Source organism: Carassius auratus, unplaced genomic scaffold (assembly GCF_003368295.1).
Source record: "Carassius auratus strain Wakin unplaced genomic scaffold, ASM336829v1 scaf_tig00000749, whole genome shotgun sequence".
NCBI classification, from domain to species: Eukaryota; Metazoa; Chordata; class Actinopteri; order Cypriniformes; family Cyprinidae; genus Carassius; species Carassius auratus.
This window is the reverse complement of record NW_020523319.1, coordinates 3,842-21,228: the sequence shown is the minus strand read 5'-3', so window position 1 is coordinate 21,228 and position 17,387 is coordinate 3,842. Positions and strand designations below refer to the sequence as shown.

The window sequence follows — 17,387 nt, the reverse complement described above, 5'->3', positions numbered from 1 at the left end:
AACGATACTAACCTTCACTTCCAGCCAGGTGTCAGCACAAACTGCACATCTGTACATTGTGAAAAAAGCTTTAGTAGGGGTTCAAATGTGATACTTTTTTAAAGTTTGGGACCAGTAAGATTTTTTAAATGTTTTTGAAAGAAGTCCCTTTTGTTAAACTTTCAGCAGCCATTACTCTAGACTTTAGTGTCACATGATCCTTTAAAAAAAATTTGAATGGTAGTGTATATTGCATAAATCATATTGATCATTTTAATGCTAAATTTCAATAATGGTGCTTGAATCACTAACTGTTGAAAGGAAAAGAAAATTTTTTGGTAAATATATACTTCTGAGGACAATTAAACTCTTTGATTGACGGCATTGGAATGAATATATGATAACAAATCTCTTGTCCTTGTAAAAACCAAGTGCAACTATTTCAAACCTTGAAAAAACCTGAGCACATGACTTATTCTTGTTAAAAATAAATATATAACATTAATATCTGTATTCTTCATTGGCATTCACAAGAGATTTGCATTGGGTACATTGGACACAACAATGGACATCTGTTATTTTAGGTCTTTTGTAACTTCCACATTCTGTCTCCCTGATCTCAGCACGGTCTTTGAAGTTTTATCATTCGCTTTTACAAAAGAGAATCTTAATGAACAGGGTCTTGTCATTTCGCCACTCACCATATGCCACAGTTGTCATTTAATACACATCAAAGAGAAGATCCTCTCCCTGCAGATTAATTACCAAGTCACATGCTGACCATCCTTAATAAATAGAACATCTTGGTCTGTACATTTAGTAACCCACTGAAGTCCGCGAAGGCCAGCGTGACCACATTTTTACAGTTAGTCAGAACTCTCTTGATGTAGTCGCACCCGCAGCTCTTGGGGTAGTTGCGCTATTCAACGATCAGATGAAGCCAGCCCTGCTTTGAATGCGTTCTCACATCAACACTAGAGGAATTGGCCGAAATCTGTGAACTGGAAAAGACTGTTGAGCTTCCACTGTTGGGGAGAGTCTGCAGTTCGACCTCCTCTGAGGAACGCCAGAACTTTCCCACTCAAAGAAGAGCTGAAAGCAAAAAGAAGAACAAACAAGAATGGATGAAGTCACCCCAGTGAGACTGTAATGCTGTCTGGAGTCCCATAGATAGGCAGAGTTCCAGTAGCCGTCTCACATTTGTATGTAAATGGAGGAGTGGATTGGTAGAGCTTTGTAAAACAGCTAGTCTACAGGGACAGTTAATTGGATACGGACTGGGGGCGTGCGATCATGATTGCGTTTCACCTCCAGTCTCTGAACTCTCAAGTCCTTGGCTTACCTGAGTTGGTGAAACCTCAGAGTTTTTTTTGTGCTTGACTTGTTTGTTGCAGAGAGTATCATTAAATTCATTGTTCCTTTATGGAAACTATTATCCAGCGTTTGATTACTGCACTAACAGTGATGATAGAATAGTATTAGTATTGATGGACTCTGTGTTAAAAATGGCCTTGGCTTGCAAAATCTTTATCTTGAGGTATTAGATCCCAACAAGGCCTGCCAAGGATAAATGGCACTTAGCTGATGATCCTTCTGGCTTGATGGCTCCCCCAAATTTTTCAAAAGAAAGGAAAAAAGGCTTTCTCATATCCCATAATCTAAATGGTGGGAGAAAAAAGTGCATAGATATCGATCTCCCCCAGCTGTGAGGTTAATGAAACGGGTACAGTTGGGAGAAAGGGTCCTCTGTCAACACCTTTTTCTGTGATTACCCCTTCAAGGCCACTGTAAAATTCACTGAAACCATGCTTGGCTTTCACACTTTCCTGTTAATAGACTGAATGTACTGTAGATGGTAGAAGTTCCTTACACCCAGTGGTTCATACCTTGGAGGTAATTATGGGTAGGGTGTCATGGAAGTCAAATTTTCTACGAGTAACAACGGGTGCATTAATGTAATATCCAGTTCATTTGTGAACTTATAATTAGCATCTTTGCCTGGCAACCTGGTCAAACGACTTTTCTGCTGAAAACTAAAACAGGCAACTGCTGAATTTAAAAATGAAATCACAAACAAGGTCCAGAATTGCAATTTACATTTGGAAGTAGAAATTTAAAAACTGAATTGAACTGCACAGAATGTACTTTCTACCTTCTGCAGTTCCAATTCAAGTTCCAGTTCAGCCTGCTTTCGGGTGATGCAAATTCAATTGAAATTTAATTTAATTTAAAAGGAACCAAATCCTTAAATCTACATTTTTGGAAGCCTGGGAAAGTCTTATCTGTGCAATTGCATCATCATGCCTTTACAGGAACCAATATGTAGTGTTAGAATACTGCAGTAAAAGTGATGATAGAATTAGTATTAGTATTGATAGACTTGGTGCTAAAAATTGTCGTATCTTTCAAAATTTAAATCTTGGGACATTTAGATTCCATCACAGCCAGCAAAGGACAAAAGGCACTTAGCTGATGATCCTTCTGGCTTGATGGCTCCAAAAACTCTGGGACTGGAGGAGGGTACAATCAAACAACAACTTTCTTTCAATCGAATCAAGTGTGAGAGACTCAAATACCAAGAACCAAACTACAACAAGTAAATTCCATACAGCACACCACTTCAAAAGATAAACAAAGCATTTTTGGAGAGCCCTCGTGATTGGTTTCAGATGCTTTGTTGTTTTACGGGGGAACCTTTCGTATTGGGTAAGGTGGGGAGACGTTGTTTGGGACACTTGAGTGAGTGAGAAGGGTGGGTGATTGTAATTGGGCCGGGATTGATTGGAGGCCTGCCAGAAGCCAGACATAAACACTGATTCCACGAAGGGATTCTCAACCTGTTTCAGTCTTGACTACAGCAATCCTGCGACTGGATAGATGCTCATAAAAATGCTAATACATGAAGAAAAAACATCCCTCATAGCAAGGGATTTTTGTATCAGGGCAGGATTAACACAAAATTGACAGTACACTAAACCATGCACTGTGCTTGTATTAATGGTTGTATCTACATAGCAACTTTGTTATTGCTTAGCTTCAAGAAGGATTTGTTGGCAAATACTGCTTGTTAGAGAGTCTCGTAGATAATGTTATTATAGAGTAAAAGTATTTCAGCTATGCCCTACAGATATATGATTTATTAAAAAGCATGCAGATACTGATATTATGCATAGCTTTGCCCAGTGGGTCAGTTAGATTTAATAAGATGTTCAAAACGATTCCTGCTTGGCTAAACTCTTGATATCAAGGTCTATATTACCTGAAGAAAGCTATCTGTTAGCTTTGCATATTCTCAAAGGCAATTTAACTTTTGCTGCAGGACCTCAATAATTAAAATTAACCCCTCATTTTTCATCATAGTTTTTTTTTTCAATATTTTATCATGGTGCATTCATTAATTAAGTCAGTTTTACTCTTACGAAAATAGCAAACGGATTAGAATGTAAAAAGTTCACTGGTGCATTTTTGTCATTTTGTTGTAATGCTAATAAAGTTGTAATATTACATTGACCCCTTGCTTGATGCTGCCTGTTAAAAATCATATTTGGCTGAGGAAGCTTAATCCATGTAAGACAAATCTCCGCTTCTGGGCATGTCTTTATCCTAGCATTATGCTTCCCTGATATCTGCCTTTGCTATCAGATTTATGTATTTTTTTTGTATTCAGGAGACTTTTATCTGTCTGTCACTGAGCTGTAAGGTAGGATAAATGTTTGGTGACAGTCTGGAAGGTATAGGAAAGAAACTCGACAATCTTTGACTCTCTGTGAGATGCACAGGCTTTGATGTTCAGTTTCATGACAGCTCTGAAAGATCTGTTACTCTTTCAGAAACGGGCGTCATACACAGTCAAAATGCAGCCTAGTGCCTTAAAGTGCTTTCATACTGTTCTATTTCGAAAAGTTTTCATCAGTCCTCATCTTTGCTTTTGCTTTTTCAGCAACATGCGCTTCCTGATGATAGCACTCGCCTACTCCGTGCCCACAGGGGTTGTTGCCGGCTGGGCTGGAGTGTTGGACATGATTTTAACACCTGCTAAAGTCAGCCAGGTAAGATATATTCCATGTTCCATGCTGGGCCCATTTAGATGATACATTATAGGTAATTATAAGGTTTTCAGGAAAAGAATGAGGTCTAGTTTATGCTTCGATGGTTACATTTTTAATATATGTAATGAATTAATCTAAATATTGTGTGTTTCAGTATTTCTTGTGTTGCATTTATCAGATATTCAAATCATTTGCACCTTTTATGAGTTCAATTATAATTTAAAATGAAATGTAATTTCAGTGGATTAAATGGTTATTGACTCATAATTAACCCTGGGAGTACGAACACACATACTGAAGTATTGACTGGAAACTCTGACCAAACATTTTTGTTTGCCTTTCTATACTTTCTCATTAAAAAGCTGGCAGGCCTGAATGGGTGGACTGTGAACTTCAAAACAAGCTGTTAAAAAGATCTAATTATAGTTTTGAAAATCCAGAGCTATCCATATGAAGATAGCCCTCTACATCCTTTCCCTCTCCAGACAGCTCATCAGAATCTAATCAAACATACATGCTCAAGATGCTTTTATTTGCATACTCACAAAAGTACTCCATCTTTGATGGGCCAACCACAGCTTAATGAGATGAGCTCTCCACCTCAGAGTTTCTGATTCTCCCCAGCCTCCTCACATTAGCATCTGAAATGTTAGAGTTGTGGGCCAAAGCAATCATGTTACATTCTAGGCCCAGCTGAATTACGGGCTTGCAGAGACAAAGACGGTGGTCTTGTAGTTTCTTTTTCAGGTAAACTAGGAGATCTTTGAACTGGCATTGGAAAGAAAACCATACAAGTTGAAGATAGCATGCCTTTTTCCTTTCCCCCCCAATATGTATCCGCTGCCAAAGCCATTGTGAGACTAATTAGAATTTTCCGACTTCTCATTCAAGTCTCAGTTCTTTTTGAACAACAATTGAAAGTGTACGCAACATGCATTTTCTTCTCCCATTTAAATATTTCACCATTGTTGAGAAGGTCTTTTTTTCCTGGTCTTTTAAATTTGAAGGGAAATAAGTGTTATCAGACAAACTGAAATTATATATAGATTTCTAGGAGCCCATTGTGTAAAATAAAGTGCTCATAAGATAGCAGTTTATTGATATTTTTCAGACATTCTGGTTAGGGATTTGTTCCAAACCCCAAACTCTATGTATTAAACTTCAACAGTTAATTCAGCCTAGACCACTTCGGAAACCTGGCATTGTGTATTCTATATAACATTCTAAGTAATGTTCATTGTTTTTTCTTGATACCTAATCCAATGAGTATTGGGACTTTTTTCACAATAGTCAGCATCCAGTTGTCATATGAAATATAATTTGCAAATGAGGTTAGAAGCCTTAGAAAGTTTGTATTCAGAGGCTTTTATTTAAGTTATGTTTTGATCAGTGTCAGAAGTCAACAACAAATTTGTTTCACATTTGCACTTGGTAATTTGCAAATGGAAAGTTAGAACCCTGAGGCAGTAAGCATGTAGAGTTGTACATGGCTGTGCACTGATTAGACAGACCTTTTGCCATTGGAAACTCATCATCAAACAGAAGGTGGATTGCTGGTTTTATCAGAGGTGCCTCAAACTGCTCAAAACTAGGGCTTGATTTTGTGGTGCCTGTACCGAACTTTTTGGCTCTGATTAAAACTATAGGTGTAGCAGTGTAGTTTTCTGATTTAAACCCCATTTCAGTGAGTGATGCCATGGTTTTTTGCCTGTGAGGTTTCCAGTGTAAACATGTTCGTGAACAAGGAGGTCTAGAATACCTGGAAGAAGTGTTAGCATTCCCAGAAGAACATGATTTGTTTGATATTAGTTTATACTGACACCAGATAATGTATGATGTTTTCGTTTGTTTGGGATGGATTTAGCATTGTGCCTAGCTGGGCCTTACTAATTCTATATTTTCTATTGAATCTATTTATAATTTAGTTGTTTTAGATTGATTCAGTGTTATTATTAGTCTACCGGATCTCTAGTGATGACCAAAGCATTTCCTAAACTGCGTAGACTGTATGTAGCATCATTTTCCTAGGGGTATGCATGCACCGTATTATTCTTCTCCTTGTCCCAAGTCCTAAAAATTCCAGTGCACTATGACAGAAAAATTTGAATTTGAAATAATGGTTTGGACACACATGAGTTACACTTTTTGCCAAAGGAAACAGCATAGTGTATGATACCTCTTTCATTTCCTGGGGGAAATAGCAATGTTACAGCAGAAGACATAAATCACAGAATGGAAATAGCAATTAATACATCCAGGGGCATCGGAACCAGGGGGCCAAACATCTCTTCCCCCACCCCACTCCCAGAAAACTTTTAGAACACATCACCATCGTCTGATATTAAATTATGTAGTCTACTTGGCTCGCACATAATATATTACATTCTGATTATGCACTATGATTTACTGTGTGTTTTAGCACTTGATGTTTATTTCAAATAGATAAAGATGTCTTTTACCCCTGCAGTAGGACATTTAATCAGCACATGTATCCTCAGACCATATAAATTCTCAGAGCAGCGGCGCCTTACTGCCAGTTATTGAGGATATGCTTGTCCAGAAAGAAACATTGACAATGTTAAGTAGATGGTTAAATCTGAAAATGTATCTCCACACACTGTAAAAATAATATAATAAAATAAAATAATATAAAATAATAATAGTAAAATTTGGGTTTGTGTAGTCTAGTAGGATGAAGCTGTCAAATAAAGGTCACATGCACAAATTCAGCGTCACATAAATCACACTTTACGACACTGAACTGACAGTGTGTCATTGACCATTTTAAAGGGATGGAATAAATGTTAAATTATTTTTAATGTCTTGATGTTAAATTAATATTTAATTTCATCTCAGAGGTAAGCTCTACTACATCCCAAAACAGTATGAAATTTGTAATATTAATTAGCATGATTCATGAATATTAATTTAGCACTGTGACACTCTGGCCTAGGAAGATTATCTAACAATGAGCAAAGTTATATTTATGAGCCCAAGGTTCTCTAAATAGTGATATTACAATCCACCCAAAGACATCATGAGATTCAACTCAGGGTAGAGTTGTACATCCTGATAGCCGCAGGTTGGAAGGACCTTAAGGAAATGTTCTGTTGTTGGATCAGAGTTTTGCTGAAGGTGCTTTCCTGTGCAGTGAGTGAGAGATGTGGTTCCTGGTGCTGGAGAGCATAGCCAGCCATCCCCACCCCTAGGGAATTGAGTCTGATGCCCAGAAAGAGCCAGCTTTTCTAATCCCTCTGTTAGCATCCCTAGTTATCAAATCAGCCAAATCAAAGACCAATGCTTTTCCAGCCGCAATTGTTATTCTACTTATGTGGTATGTTATAGAGCAGTTTATTCAATTTCTGTGATCCGAGTGGACAAGAGGCATTTGTGTTTGCTTTTCCAATGTGTTTTAGAAAGTTTTTTTGTTGGCTGAGAAGACAAAAATAAATTGGTTGTAAAGCCATTATCTCGCTCACAGTTAAGTTGTTTTTGTAAATACGTTTTAAAATTGCATGTATCTATCCATCCTTCCATCCGTCCTTCTATCTATAAAATCAGTAAGTCAGTGTTAGACTTATTTATTTTTCAGCAAGGATGCAGTTAACTGATCAAAAGTGAAATGATAAAATAGTTGATAATGTTAATGATAATAAAATATGTGAAAATAGGTTGGCGCCGATGGCCTCGTGGGCAGTGTGCCAACATTTAATTCTGTTGTGCTTTAGGCGTCCCGAGTTCGGGTCCCGGCTCAAAGACCTTTCCAGATTTGACCAACTTTACTGTTTTTTCTATCTGTTATTCTAATAGACTGTATTTCCTTTCAAGCATTTAGACATTAATATTTTAATCCAAACTACTTTAAACCTGTTTGCCAGCACCCCCCCCCCCATTATGGGACTCGCAGCTGAAAGTGCTCCACCTAACTTATAATTGTAACAGTTTCCTACTTCAGTGTGTTACAGACATAATTTTGGGTCTTTGGAAAGAAGACCCTTTGGGCTTTACTTTTTATCAACCAGATTTGATAATGATCAAAAAAATTACAAGTTATAGACACTGAAGTGCCTTGAATTTTCTTTTACCACACTTAAAAAATATTTTTTATTTGATATAGACATACATGAAATTAATCCTGGAGCAATCTAGAAAATTAATGGGTTGAAAGCCACATGTCTCACGAGTTTCTATTTCAAATCTGAAAAAGATATCATGAAAAATGAGAGTCCTACAAATATTTTTCTGAGACTGTCTAGAGCCCCCAATTCTTGCCTGGCTTTCTCAAGCCAACTTCAGAGTTTGTCTCTAACTTTTTTTTTATATATAATATTTCATGTATTATTTTCTATTTTCAATATTATTTTCTAATTGTATTTTCAATCAAAGAAATGCAGCCTTGGTAAGCATGAGAGACTTCTTTCATAAACATAAAACAAAATACCAACCCAAAACTTTTGGACCGCAGTGTGTCAAAAAAACAGATACTAAGTTTAAACAACATTTGATTTAGTTCTCATAGAGAAACCTGTTTTGTTCTCCCTGCTCTTATCAATACGGTGGTTGACCTCAGCCATGCCTGATATAGACCATCTGTTTTATGAAGTCTGCTGTTGAACCAGACTGTTCATCATAGGCATGTTCGTGGACAGCATGATGTCTGGCAGTTTATTCTTCTCTCTGATCGACACTGCAGATGCCCCTGGCTCACTATCCATCTAGCTGCTCCACAAGTGATGTCCAGCATTACAAGCAGCGAATAATCTCAACTGATCGCACCTTTCTCTGCTCTCACAGGTGGACGCAGGCTGGATCGGGTTCTGGTCCATAGTTGGAGGCTGTGTGTTTGGTGTGGCCATGGCGAGGTGAGTAATGGCCCATGCATGAGAAATGATGGTGGTGTTGTCATACATTAGCATTTGCTTTACATGTATTGTCCAGTGATGTGAAAACCAAAAGCAGCAGAGCCTAAAACATTAGTCACACATCAGCATGCCTTCCTTCTCAAAGAAACCAAGTCTCAGGTTTATTGGCTTAGTTTAGTAAGGTCAAATTGTGCAGTTTTTTTAGCAGTGGAGCTTTTAAGTGGCTGAATTTAGAGATTTTTTTTAACTTCTTAGGAAGCAGTTTAGCATGCTGACAGTGTGTTATAACTGTTGGGACTGTCAGCATGCTAAATCTCTCTCTAAATTCATCCTCTTTAAAGCACCGCAGTAACAGCCATCAAAGCATCGCTTTTGTAACAATTTGACTACCTTTTAAAAAAACATTTCTCAACAAAAATCATTGAACTCCCTGTTTGAATTGTTGATCTGCATGTTTTGTTCTGTGTTACAACACAACCAGTCAGTCAGTTTCTTTATTTTATTAGTGTTTAATTATTTTATTAAACTGTTATACTTTTTTATATTTTATGTGGTGTCCTGATTTACTTTTGATAAAAACAGGTTAATTATTGTATATTCGTTTGGCATTTCATTTACTGTATACCCTTTGATTTGCTTATTGAAAGAACATCAAAAGCAGCAGTAAGCCTATGGTGTAACATTTATTTGAAACACATGTATGTGATACTTGCGTCACTTGCCATTTGCATAACGCCGGGTCGTCGACACCAAGCTTCGTTGCAATTTCTTTCTAGGAATTAAATGTTTTCTCTGAATCTTTAAAGTCTCTCCACGAGCGATAGTATAGGTGTGGGTATATTTTGCTTGCTTTTCATTTGCTTACTTGCGACACTTCTGTTTTTCCAGTTGTGCACTCGTTCACTAAGCAGAACAGCCAATCAGAGCGGTCACTCTCACAATGTGCTACAGGCGTCCAAAGTTCGAATCCCGGATCGAGGACCTTTCCCGATCCTGCCCCCCTCTCTCTCCCACTTCCCTTCCTGTCTCCTTTAGACTGTCCTGTACTAATAAGGTCAAAAATAGAAAGCCGTAAGAAAAGTGTCTGATTAGTGTTTGAAAGACACAACTTCAATTCAGTGCAATGATGCAAGGCTAACTAAAGACTAACTAGTCATTCAGGCAGCACACTAACTAGTCAGTTTCAAAAAGATGTATTTTTGAACTGTCGCCCTTCTTTTATAAATTATCAAATTAGTCCCCCACACTTTTTGGGGGGATAATCATTATATTTTTTGGTTTTGTTTGACAGTCGTGCGCAGGAAAAAATGTAGACAGCTGGTAGTTATTACTTTTTTTGAGACCAGCACTGGTTCTCTATAGGAGTGGGCTGAATGGCAGGTTTTCATCCTACAGTGGCTACCAACTTCCACTTCACAGCAAATCAATTAGGGCAAACGTCAAATAAAATAATGCATATTCATGATATAACCCACGCCAGGCACAGTTTGTGTACCGAGCCACTGACAGAAAGAAAAACTTCCTGAGGAGAGAAAATGCAAACTACAGAAGAAAATGTTTTTTTTATATATTTATACTTGTCACAACAGTGTTTTAGGCCTAATTATTAAAGTTTCATGACCAAAATGGTAGAATGCTGACGGTGCTGGAAACTTTCTATGTTTAAAAAAAAAAGAAAAAAAAATCTCATATAAACCAGTGTCAAACTTGTCATACTTTTCAGGTCATTCCTACACATTTATTTTGTCTCTGTTAGGCTTTTCTTTCCCTCCAGGCTGTTTTGGATCCTCCCAGGTCCCAAAGCTAATTTATCCTCTTCCTGCTAATTTATTAAAATCAGCTTTTGTTATGAACAGTGGGTGAAAATGCTAATGAAATAGTCACGTCGCACAGACTGATTAAGACACTGGTGTAGAGAAGAGAGAAAGAGCAAACTGTTGTCTGCTAAAAAAACAAACAAGAGATTTGTCTATCCCTGATGACTAAATGTTTGCAGAAGGGCCCCAATCAGCACATCCAGCCAGGTTCTGCATTTTGAAAACCTTTTAATTAGGCATTTAATCAATTGTTATATTGCTGCATTGCATTTTGGGTTAGTACTCGAAATGCCGTTAAGCTAGGGAGGGACAAAGAGGGTTAAAACATCAATGAAAACCTGTGATCTGCCTTAGTTGTGTGTGTTATTCAAATGAGTTGTGAGCTTCAACCCGAATGGGGATTCATAAAGCTAATTAAAGAATGCACATCACACCTGTTGCTTTGGCACTTTTACTCATTTGCTTTTTCTCACTTCGGCTGTTCATTTGGGACCGGTTGCAGGGAGAAGCAACAGATGCCCCACTAAGTCTCCAAGCCAACCTGGTCCTATTAGTGGTCGTTTGGCGAGTGATCTCTTGTTAATTGGCCCCTGTGAGTTACAGGGTCCAGCGCCCTCCCTGTGCCATGAATCGTGCTGCAAATGCGTTAACATGAGTTATTATACGCCACCAGCTCTTCGCCGCAGAGCTCAGCCCTTTGGGTCAAGTCCATGCTTTAGAAAAATGGATGCATTAAAATTGAGCTGCAGGGGTGATAGCTGCACATTCTAATTGATGCGATTCTAGAGGCGGATATAATAGCCGCAAGTCCTCGTCAAAGATTCGTCCTCGTTCACCGTTACGGTGGAGTTATACAAGACGGGTGAATCATAAGAGGCTGTCTCCGCAGGTCAATTAACGGTTTGTGGTGTGAGGTATGCTGAGCAGTTGGGCAAACACTGGGATGCCTGACAAACCACCAGACTTTAATTGTCAGACAGCAGTCGGGAGGTAGGGGTGACATTGCTTTTTCAACGTAGAAGGTGTTGTGTGGTCAAGAAAGCGTGATCGACAGCCAATTAAAGTTAATGCTTAAAATGTAAAGGGATGGATCACCCAAAAATAAAAATTCTGTTCATTATTAATGCTGTCCAAACGTTTGACATGATTTCTTTTATGGAACACTAAATGGGAAATTTTGAAGATTGGTCTATCCTCTGTTTTCTATACAATAAATGTGAATGGAATCAACTGTCAAACTCCCAAAAAAACAGCATAAATGTATTGAAAAAGTATACATCTTATATGTATATATAACCTATTGACTTATCATACATGGAAGATCTGTAAATATTTACATACATTTCTGTCTTTTCCTCAAACAATGTAACTTAAGTCATATGGACCATTTTTATTATACTTTTATGGTGCTTTTTGTAGTTTTTTTGTTTTTTGTTTTTTTTAAGCCTGACTTCCTCTAGTCAGGGCCAGTGCTGGGTAGATTACATGCAAATTGTAGTGCATTATTGATTCCTAATTACATGACAAAAATTTAAGTAATGCAATCCATTATATTGCACTTTTTAGGTAATGTAATCAGACTACTTTTTGATTACTTTTAGATTACTTTGACCTAACTTGTTTATCACATTGATTTAAATAAGATAATCTTGTAAAATACTGATATAAAAATACAAAGAGAAATAAAATATATTACTTTAGTTATTTTTAAAACATGAAGAGCATCAAATATTATATTACGTCAAAGTTCCCCAAATGGGGGTTTGTGAAAGAACCGAGGGGGTTTGTTAATGGAAAACTAATAATTAATTAAATCATAACAATTTAATACTTTAATAAAACAAAAATTCTTTAAATGACAAAAGTCAAAATATTAAAAATTCATAAAAATTAAATCGTATACCTGTTTATCTGCCTGTCATATATCCATGTGAATAGTATGTAATCAATGAAAAACTGTAGTCTGATTGCAAGTATTTTAAAATGTAAAATAATCCAATTACAATTACATATAATCAGTTACTACCCAGTACTGTTCATAACTTTGTTAATAACTTAATAACTTTTTCCATTAGTGTTCACCAAATATAGAAACTCAAACATGAGGGTGAGTAAATTAGGACAGAACTTTCATTTTGAGGTTAATAATTACTTTAAAATGCATTAAAAGCCCATAAGCCATTATTAATGATGAGTCTTGCAACCAAATAACAGCTAACATTTTTATAATGGCTTTCATCTCTGTTGTGAAGAAAGGTGATGAAGAACATGCCCTAGAGATATTGCCATGTATCTCCATCATGTTAGATGAGCTAAAATGTGCTTGATGAGAGGAAACGGTGTGGGGAACTTTGTCAGAAATGATAAAGTTAGTGCGGATCAAATTTACAAGACTGTAAGAATTTGTTTTGAGTCATCTCCAGTAGTCAAGTCTTTGAGGGACAAGATTTTCCGCATGCGTCTCTGACGTGGGTGCCAAAAATAACATCTGTGAAAAAGTTTCACCTGCGCCTGCCTGTAATTTGCCTGCCTGCCTCTGTAGTTTTTTTTTTTTTTTTTTTTGTCTTGTTCTGTCACCTTTGAGCTATGACTCGAGATTCAAGTTTCTCTTCTCCTCCTCCTCCTCTTTTCTTTTGTCTTCTGTTTTTGCCCTCAGGTTTGCTGACTATATTCGAGGAATGCTGAAACTAATTTTGGTGCTGATGTTTGCCGGAGCATCCTTGGCGGCCACCTGGTTCACTCTCACCTGCCTGACCAGGCTTACTCACCTCCCCTCCACTCAAGGTATACTGTGCTGAAAATGGCAGTATGTTCTGCCTTGTGCACATCCACAAAACTGTCGCCCCGCAGGGAGTCTGGTAGGCAAGTGCTGGCATAGGCAAGCTGCAATTGTATCGGTAAGAGGGAGCCAGAGGAACTCATTAAGCCCAGATCAGTGAAGGGGAAAAGGGAGTGGGTCTCTAGAGAAGCCGGCCTGAATCAAACATATGCCCTATAGATCAGCCAGCTCAAATATTACCATCAATAATCATTTTATGCTTGGCACCTGACTTTTTTTGTCTGCTGTCTCCCAGAATTCCTGGCAGACAGAGCTCTTAGACTCATGGGCCTTCACTCCATCTGGCAAGATTTTATCACTCACACGTGTCCCATTGCCATCCGTGGCTTTCCATGCCTCTCGCAATTCATCTCTCATGCTAATGAACAGAAGGCTATGTTGTGGCAACATCAATTCATCAGAACCTATTCTGGCTGGAATCATTATGCAAGGAATAATTGACAGTGGACCTTCGCCTACCATGTCCATTTAATTTAAAAGGCCCATTGCCATTTCCTTCACTTATACAATAGTTACCACATGGATACCAGTCTTTCTTTACATCAAATTTACTCCCGTCATGAGCCAAATGTGGGTGTTTTTTGCACAGTGATGAGGTAATTTTGCTTCTCTTCCAGTCACTGTGACCTGTAAGATTTCTCGGAATGATTTTCAACGAGACATGCTGTTGCTTAGAAGCAACACTTCATGCTTGAATAAACCCATTTGATTGTAAATGTCAGTGCAAGTGTTCCTAGAACACACGTAAAGAGTCTTCATGCTTTATTGCATCAGTTCAGTGGGTTGCAGTGCAATTTGAAATAGATTTGTCTTTTATCTGAATTGTGTAAATATTATTCAAATAAAAATATTCATTATATAACGTTATGTAAGGAATAACTGACAGTGATTGCCATTGTGGCCACTTTACTACCTTGACTGTTTGGTGCCTTTGTTAGTTCTGTCACTTATACCATGATTACCACATATATGGAAGACATTTTTTCTGGATTTGTGGTTACAACTAAATTACATTTAAAAGTTGGGAATCATTATGAACTTTTTATGTTTTTGAAAGCATTTGATGCTGTTATTCACCATGGGAACATTAAATTGGTTAAAAAGAAAAATTACACTACTTGTACTTAAATTGGGAAATAATGCATACATTATGGATACATTAAATTGATTAAAAGTGACAGTTAAAACATTTATGTTTCAAAAGATTTGTTTTTCTTATAAATACTGTTCTTTTGAACTTTATGCTCAAAGAATTCTGAAAAATTTATCATGGTATACACAAAAAATGGAAATATTAATATTGAACTGTAATCAACATACAAATTTATGAAATTATAATAAGAAATTCTTGAGCCACAAATCATCATATTAGAATGATTCCTGAAGGATCATGTGCCACTGGAGACTGGAGTAAGGGGTGCTGAAAATTCAGCTTTGCCATCACTTATTTACTTACATGTATTTTTGATCAAATATATGCAACCTTAATGAGAATAAGAGACATCTTTCAAAAATATTAAAAAAAAGTTACTGAACCTTAAATTTTTAACACTAGTGTACATTAAAGCAATTTTAATGTTTCAAATGACTAATTTTAAATAATTGCAGTATTTAAGGTGATATTTTAATGCAACATTCACCTTAGGTTTTAAAGTCTTTTTCACATAGGTACCCACAATTCAAATGTTAAATCTTTTAAGTCTTTTATTTATTAATGTATTAGCCCATTTTTGAAACTAGTGTTTCCCCTTTACTTTCAATGACACAGCTGAGGGATCTGTTTCTCAAACCAGAGACTCTGATGTGCTCGTCCTCTTCCTGTTGTGCATCGGGGCTGTCCATTTATCTCTCTGCCCCGGTTAGAACCAGTCTGCGATGTTCTGTTAACACACAACTGCACATTCACACATGGATCAGCTTCTCATCATTTAAAATGATAATAGACTCGGGAGTTTCTAAAGCAGGGTGTTTCTTTTTGGCAATTATTTTTTTCCAATGAAATGTAATTTTGGAAATGAATGTTATAATACTGAAAAACATTGTCTTTCCAACATTTGCAAAAAAATATATATATTAATGCAATTTCCACACTTCATTAAACTCTGAGCTGTGCTAAGATAAAAAGAAAGCTTTTTCTAGTACTAACAGCTCATAATAATCATTACTTAAGAATGAAGTGTAACAGTGTTTTCTTAGTCGATTAGAGTCATATCCGCTGAAATAGGGTTTGCCAGCACAGGAAAATTGAGTTAGAAAGCTTTTCCCCCTTAAATATTAATTTGTAAGGTTGTCTTTCTTTTCTGTGTAAAGGAGGTATCCTAGAAATGTATTTGAGATACAGCCCTCTCTCTCTCTCTTTGCTCCCTTAGCCACTCTCTACACCTCCTGCATCCTGGTGGGTATCTTCATCAACAGCAGTGTGCCCATCTTCTTGGAGCTGTTCATTGAGACGGTTTACCCTGTTCCTGAGGGCATCACCTGCGGAGTGGTCACCTTCCTCAGCAACCTCTTCACTGGACTTTTGCTGTTTTGCCTCACCTTTTACTTTACAGGTATCTTGATATTTTAACTCTTGACAGACAGGACAGGGTTTACAGCAAAGAAAACTAAGATTTTCCATCAGCCTAAACAAACAGGGACAACGTGGAATAGATATGGATTTACACTTAGGACAAAGGGACATTGTCCCAATGTCATTGTCCTTCTGAATGATGATTAACTTTCAGTGTTAGGGATGTTCAAATGAAAAATGTGCAGGGAGATCTGACTCACCTGCCCTATCTTGCAGTGTAAATAGTAGCTTCAAGCTGAATATTCATGGTGTCACTGGATTGACAGGCAGTCCATGATGGTTTTAATTCTAGCTCTTGCTGTTTGTGGACAACACTGTATGTGTTTTCCATTCAAAAACAGCATATCACGAGGCATTACGTTTTAATGTGCCTACATCAGACATGCATAACATATATATAAACATAAGTAACATACTTAAATATAGTAATAAATAAATAAAGTAATATAAATTCTAGGGGTGTAATGATATGTGTATTCCGGTGCGGGTCTTTTGGTTTGGTATGCACTTGTAACAAAGAAATCATTCTAATTTTTTTTAAGGAAATTCTAACAATTAATGTTGTTTTGGTGCTCTTTGATATGGCGTGAGAGATCGTTGTATAGAAGCCTCAGTTTTAACGGCAGCGTGGAGCCCAAGTCAGCGCGATCATCCCTTCCTCTTTACTACTAGTTCTAACGTGAAATAAACATGAATGAACAAATCACACCTCATGTAATCGCTCAGTCAGTGATTCAACCGCAGAAAGACATCATTAAAATAGCTTGTAAACAAAATGTCACATCGCATTTCATTTACCTCGGGCAAGTCAGTGTCTACAGCTCATTATTTGCTAGAGAAATGAAGTCTAGAGGGGAGCATTTTGAGAAATGTCATACTGTATGCTCATTATATTTTACTTTACCTGTTAGTGAGGTCTTAATTATTTAATGTATGTTTATATACATTTTTGTGGAACAAGTTGACAGCCGCGGTGTAAATTATTATATTTCAACAGCAAATAGAAATTGTACAATTTAGAAGTTAATTTAAAAACTACATTATGTGCAATTTACATTTGCATACAGTTTTATTTCATTTGTGTTAATTTTTAAAGTTGTTTGGGCTCTGTAAAGTTTGGGCTCTGTAGTAATGTAAAAGGGTTGCCTATAGTTTAGAGGAGAAGCTGACGTAGATTTTTGTCCCTAAGGAAAATGTAATTGTAATTGAATTTATTTAAAGAAGAAGCTATGTATAATTTTTTTTTTTTTTTTCTGCTTTACCAAAACC

The 17,387-nt window shown here is 37.0% G+C and overlaps 1 protein-coding gene across 1 annotated transcript in view; it reads left to right on the top strand.

The window, feature by feature from the left end:
* Positions 1-16,130, top strand: part of LOC113069072 (disrupted in renal carcinoma protein 2-like) — a 29,636-nt gene extending 13,506 nt beyond the window's left edge. Inside the window, exons 5-8 of the mRNA XM_026242047.1 lie at positions 3,920-4,028; positions 8,823-8,890; positions 13,364-13,491; positions 15,916-16,130. Of these exons, the coding sequence (XP_026097832.1) occupies positions 3,920-4,028; positions 8,823-8,890; positions 13,364-13,491; positions 15,916-16,115 (505 nt within the window). The 3' untranslated portion in view covers positions 16,116-16,130. The remainder of the gene's footprint in view (positions 1-3,919; positions 4,029-8,822; positions 8,891-13,363; positions 13,492-15,915) is intronic.
* Positions 16,131-17,387: the final 1,257 nt, after the last annotated feature.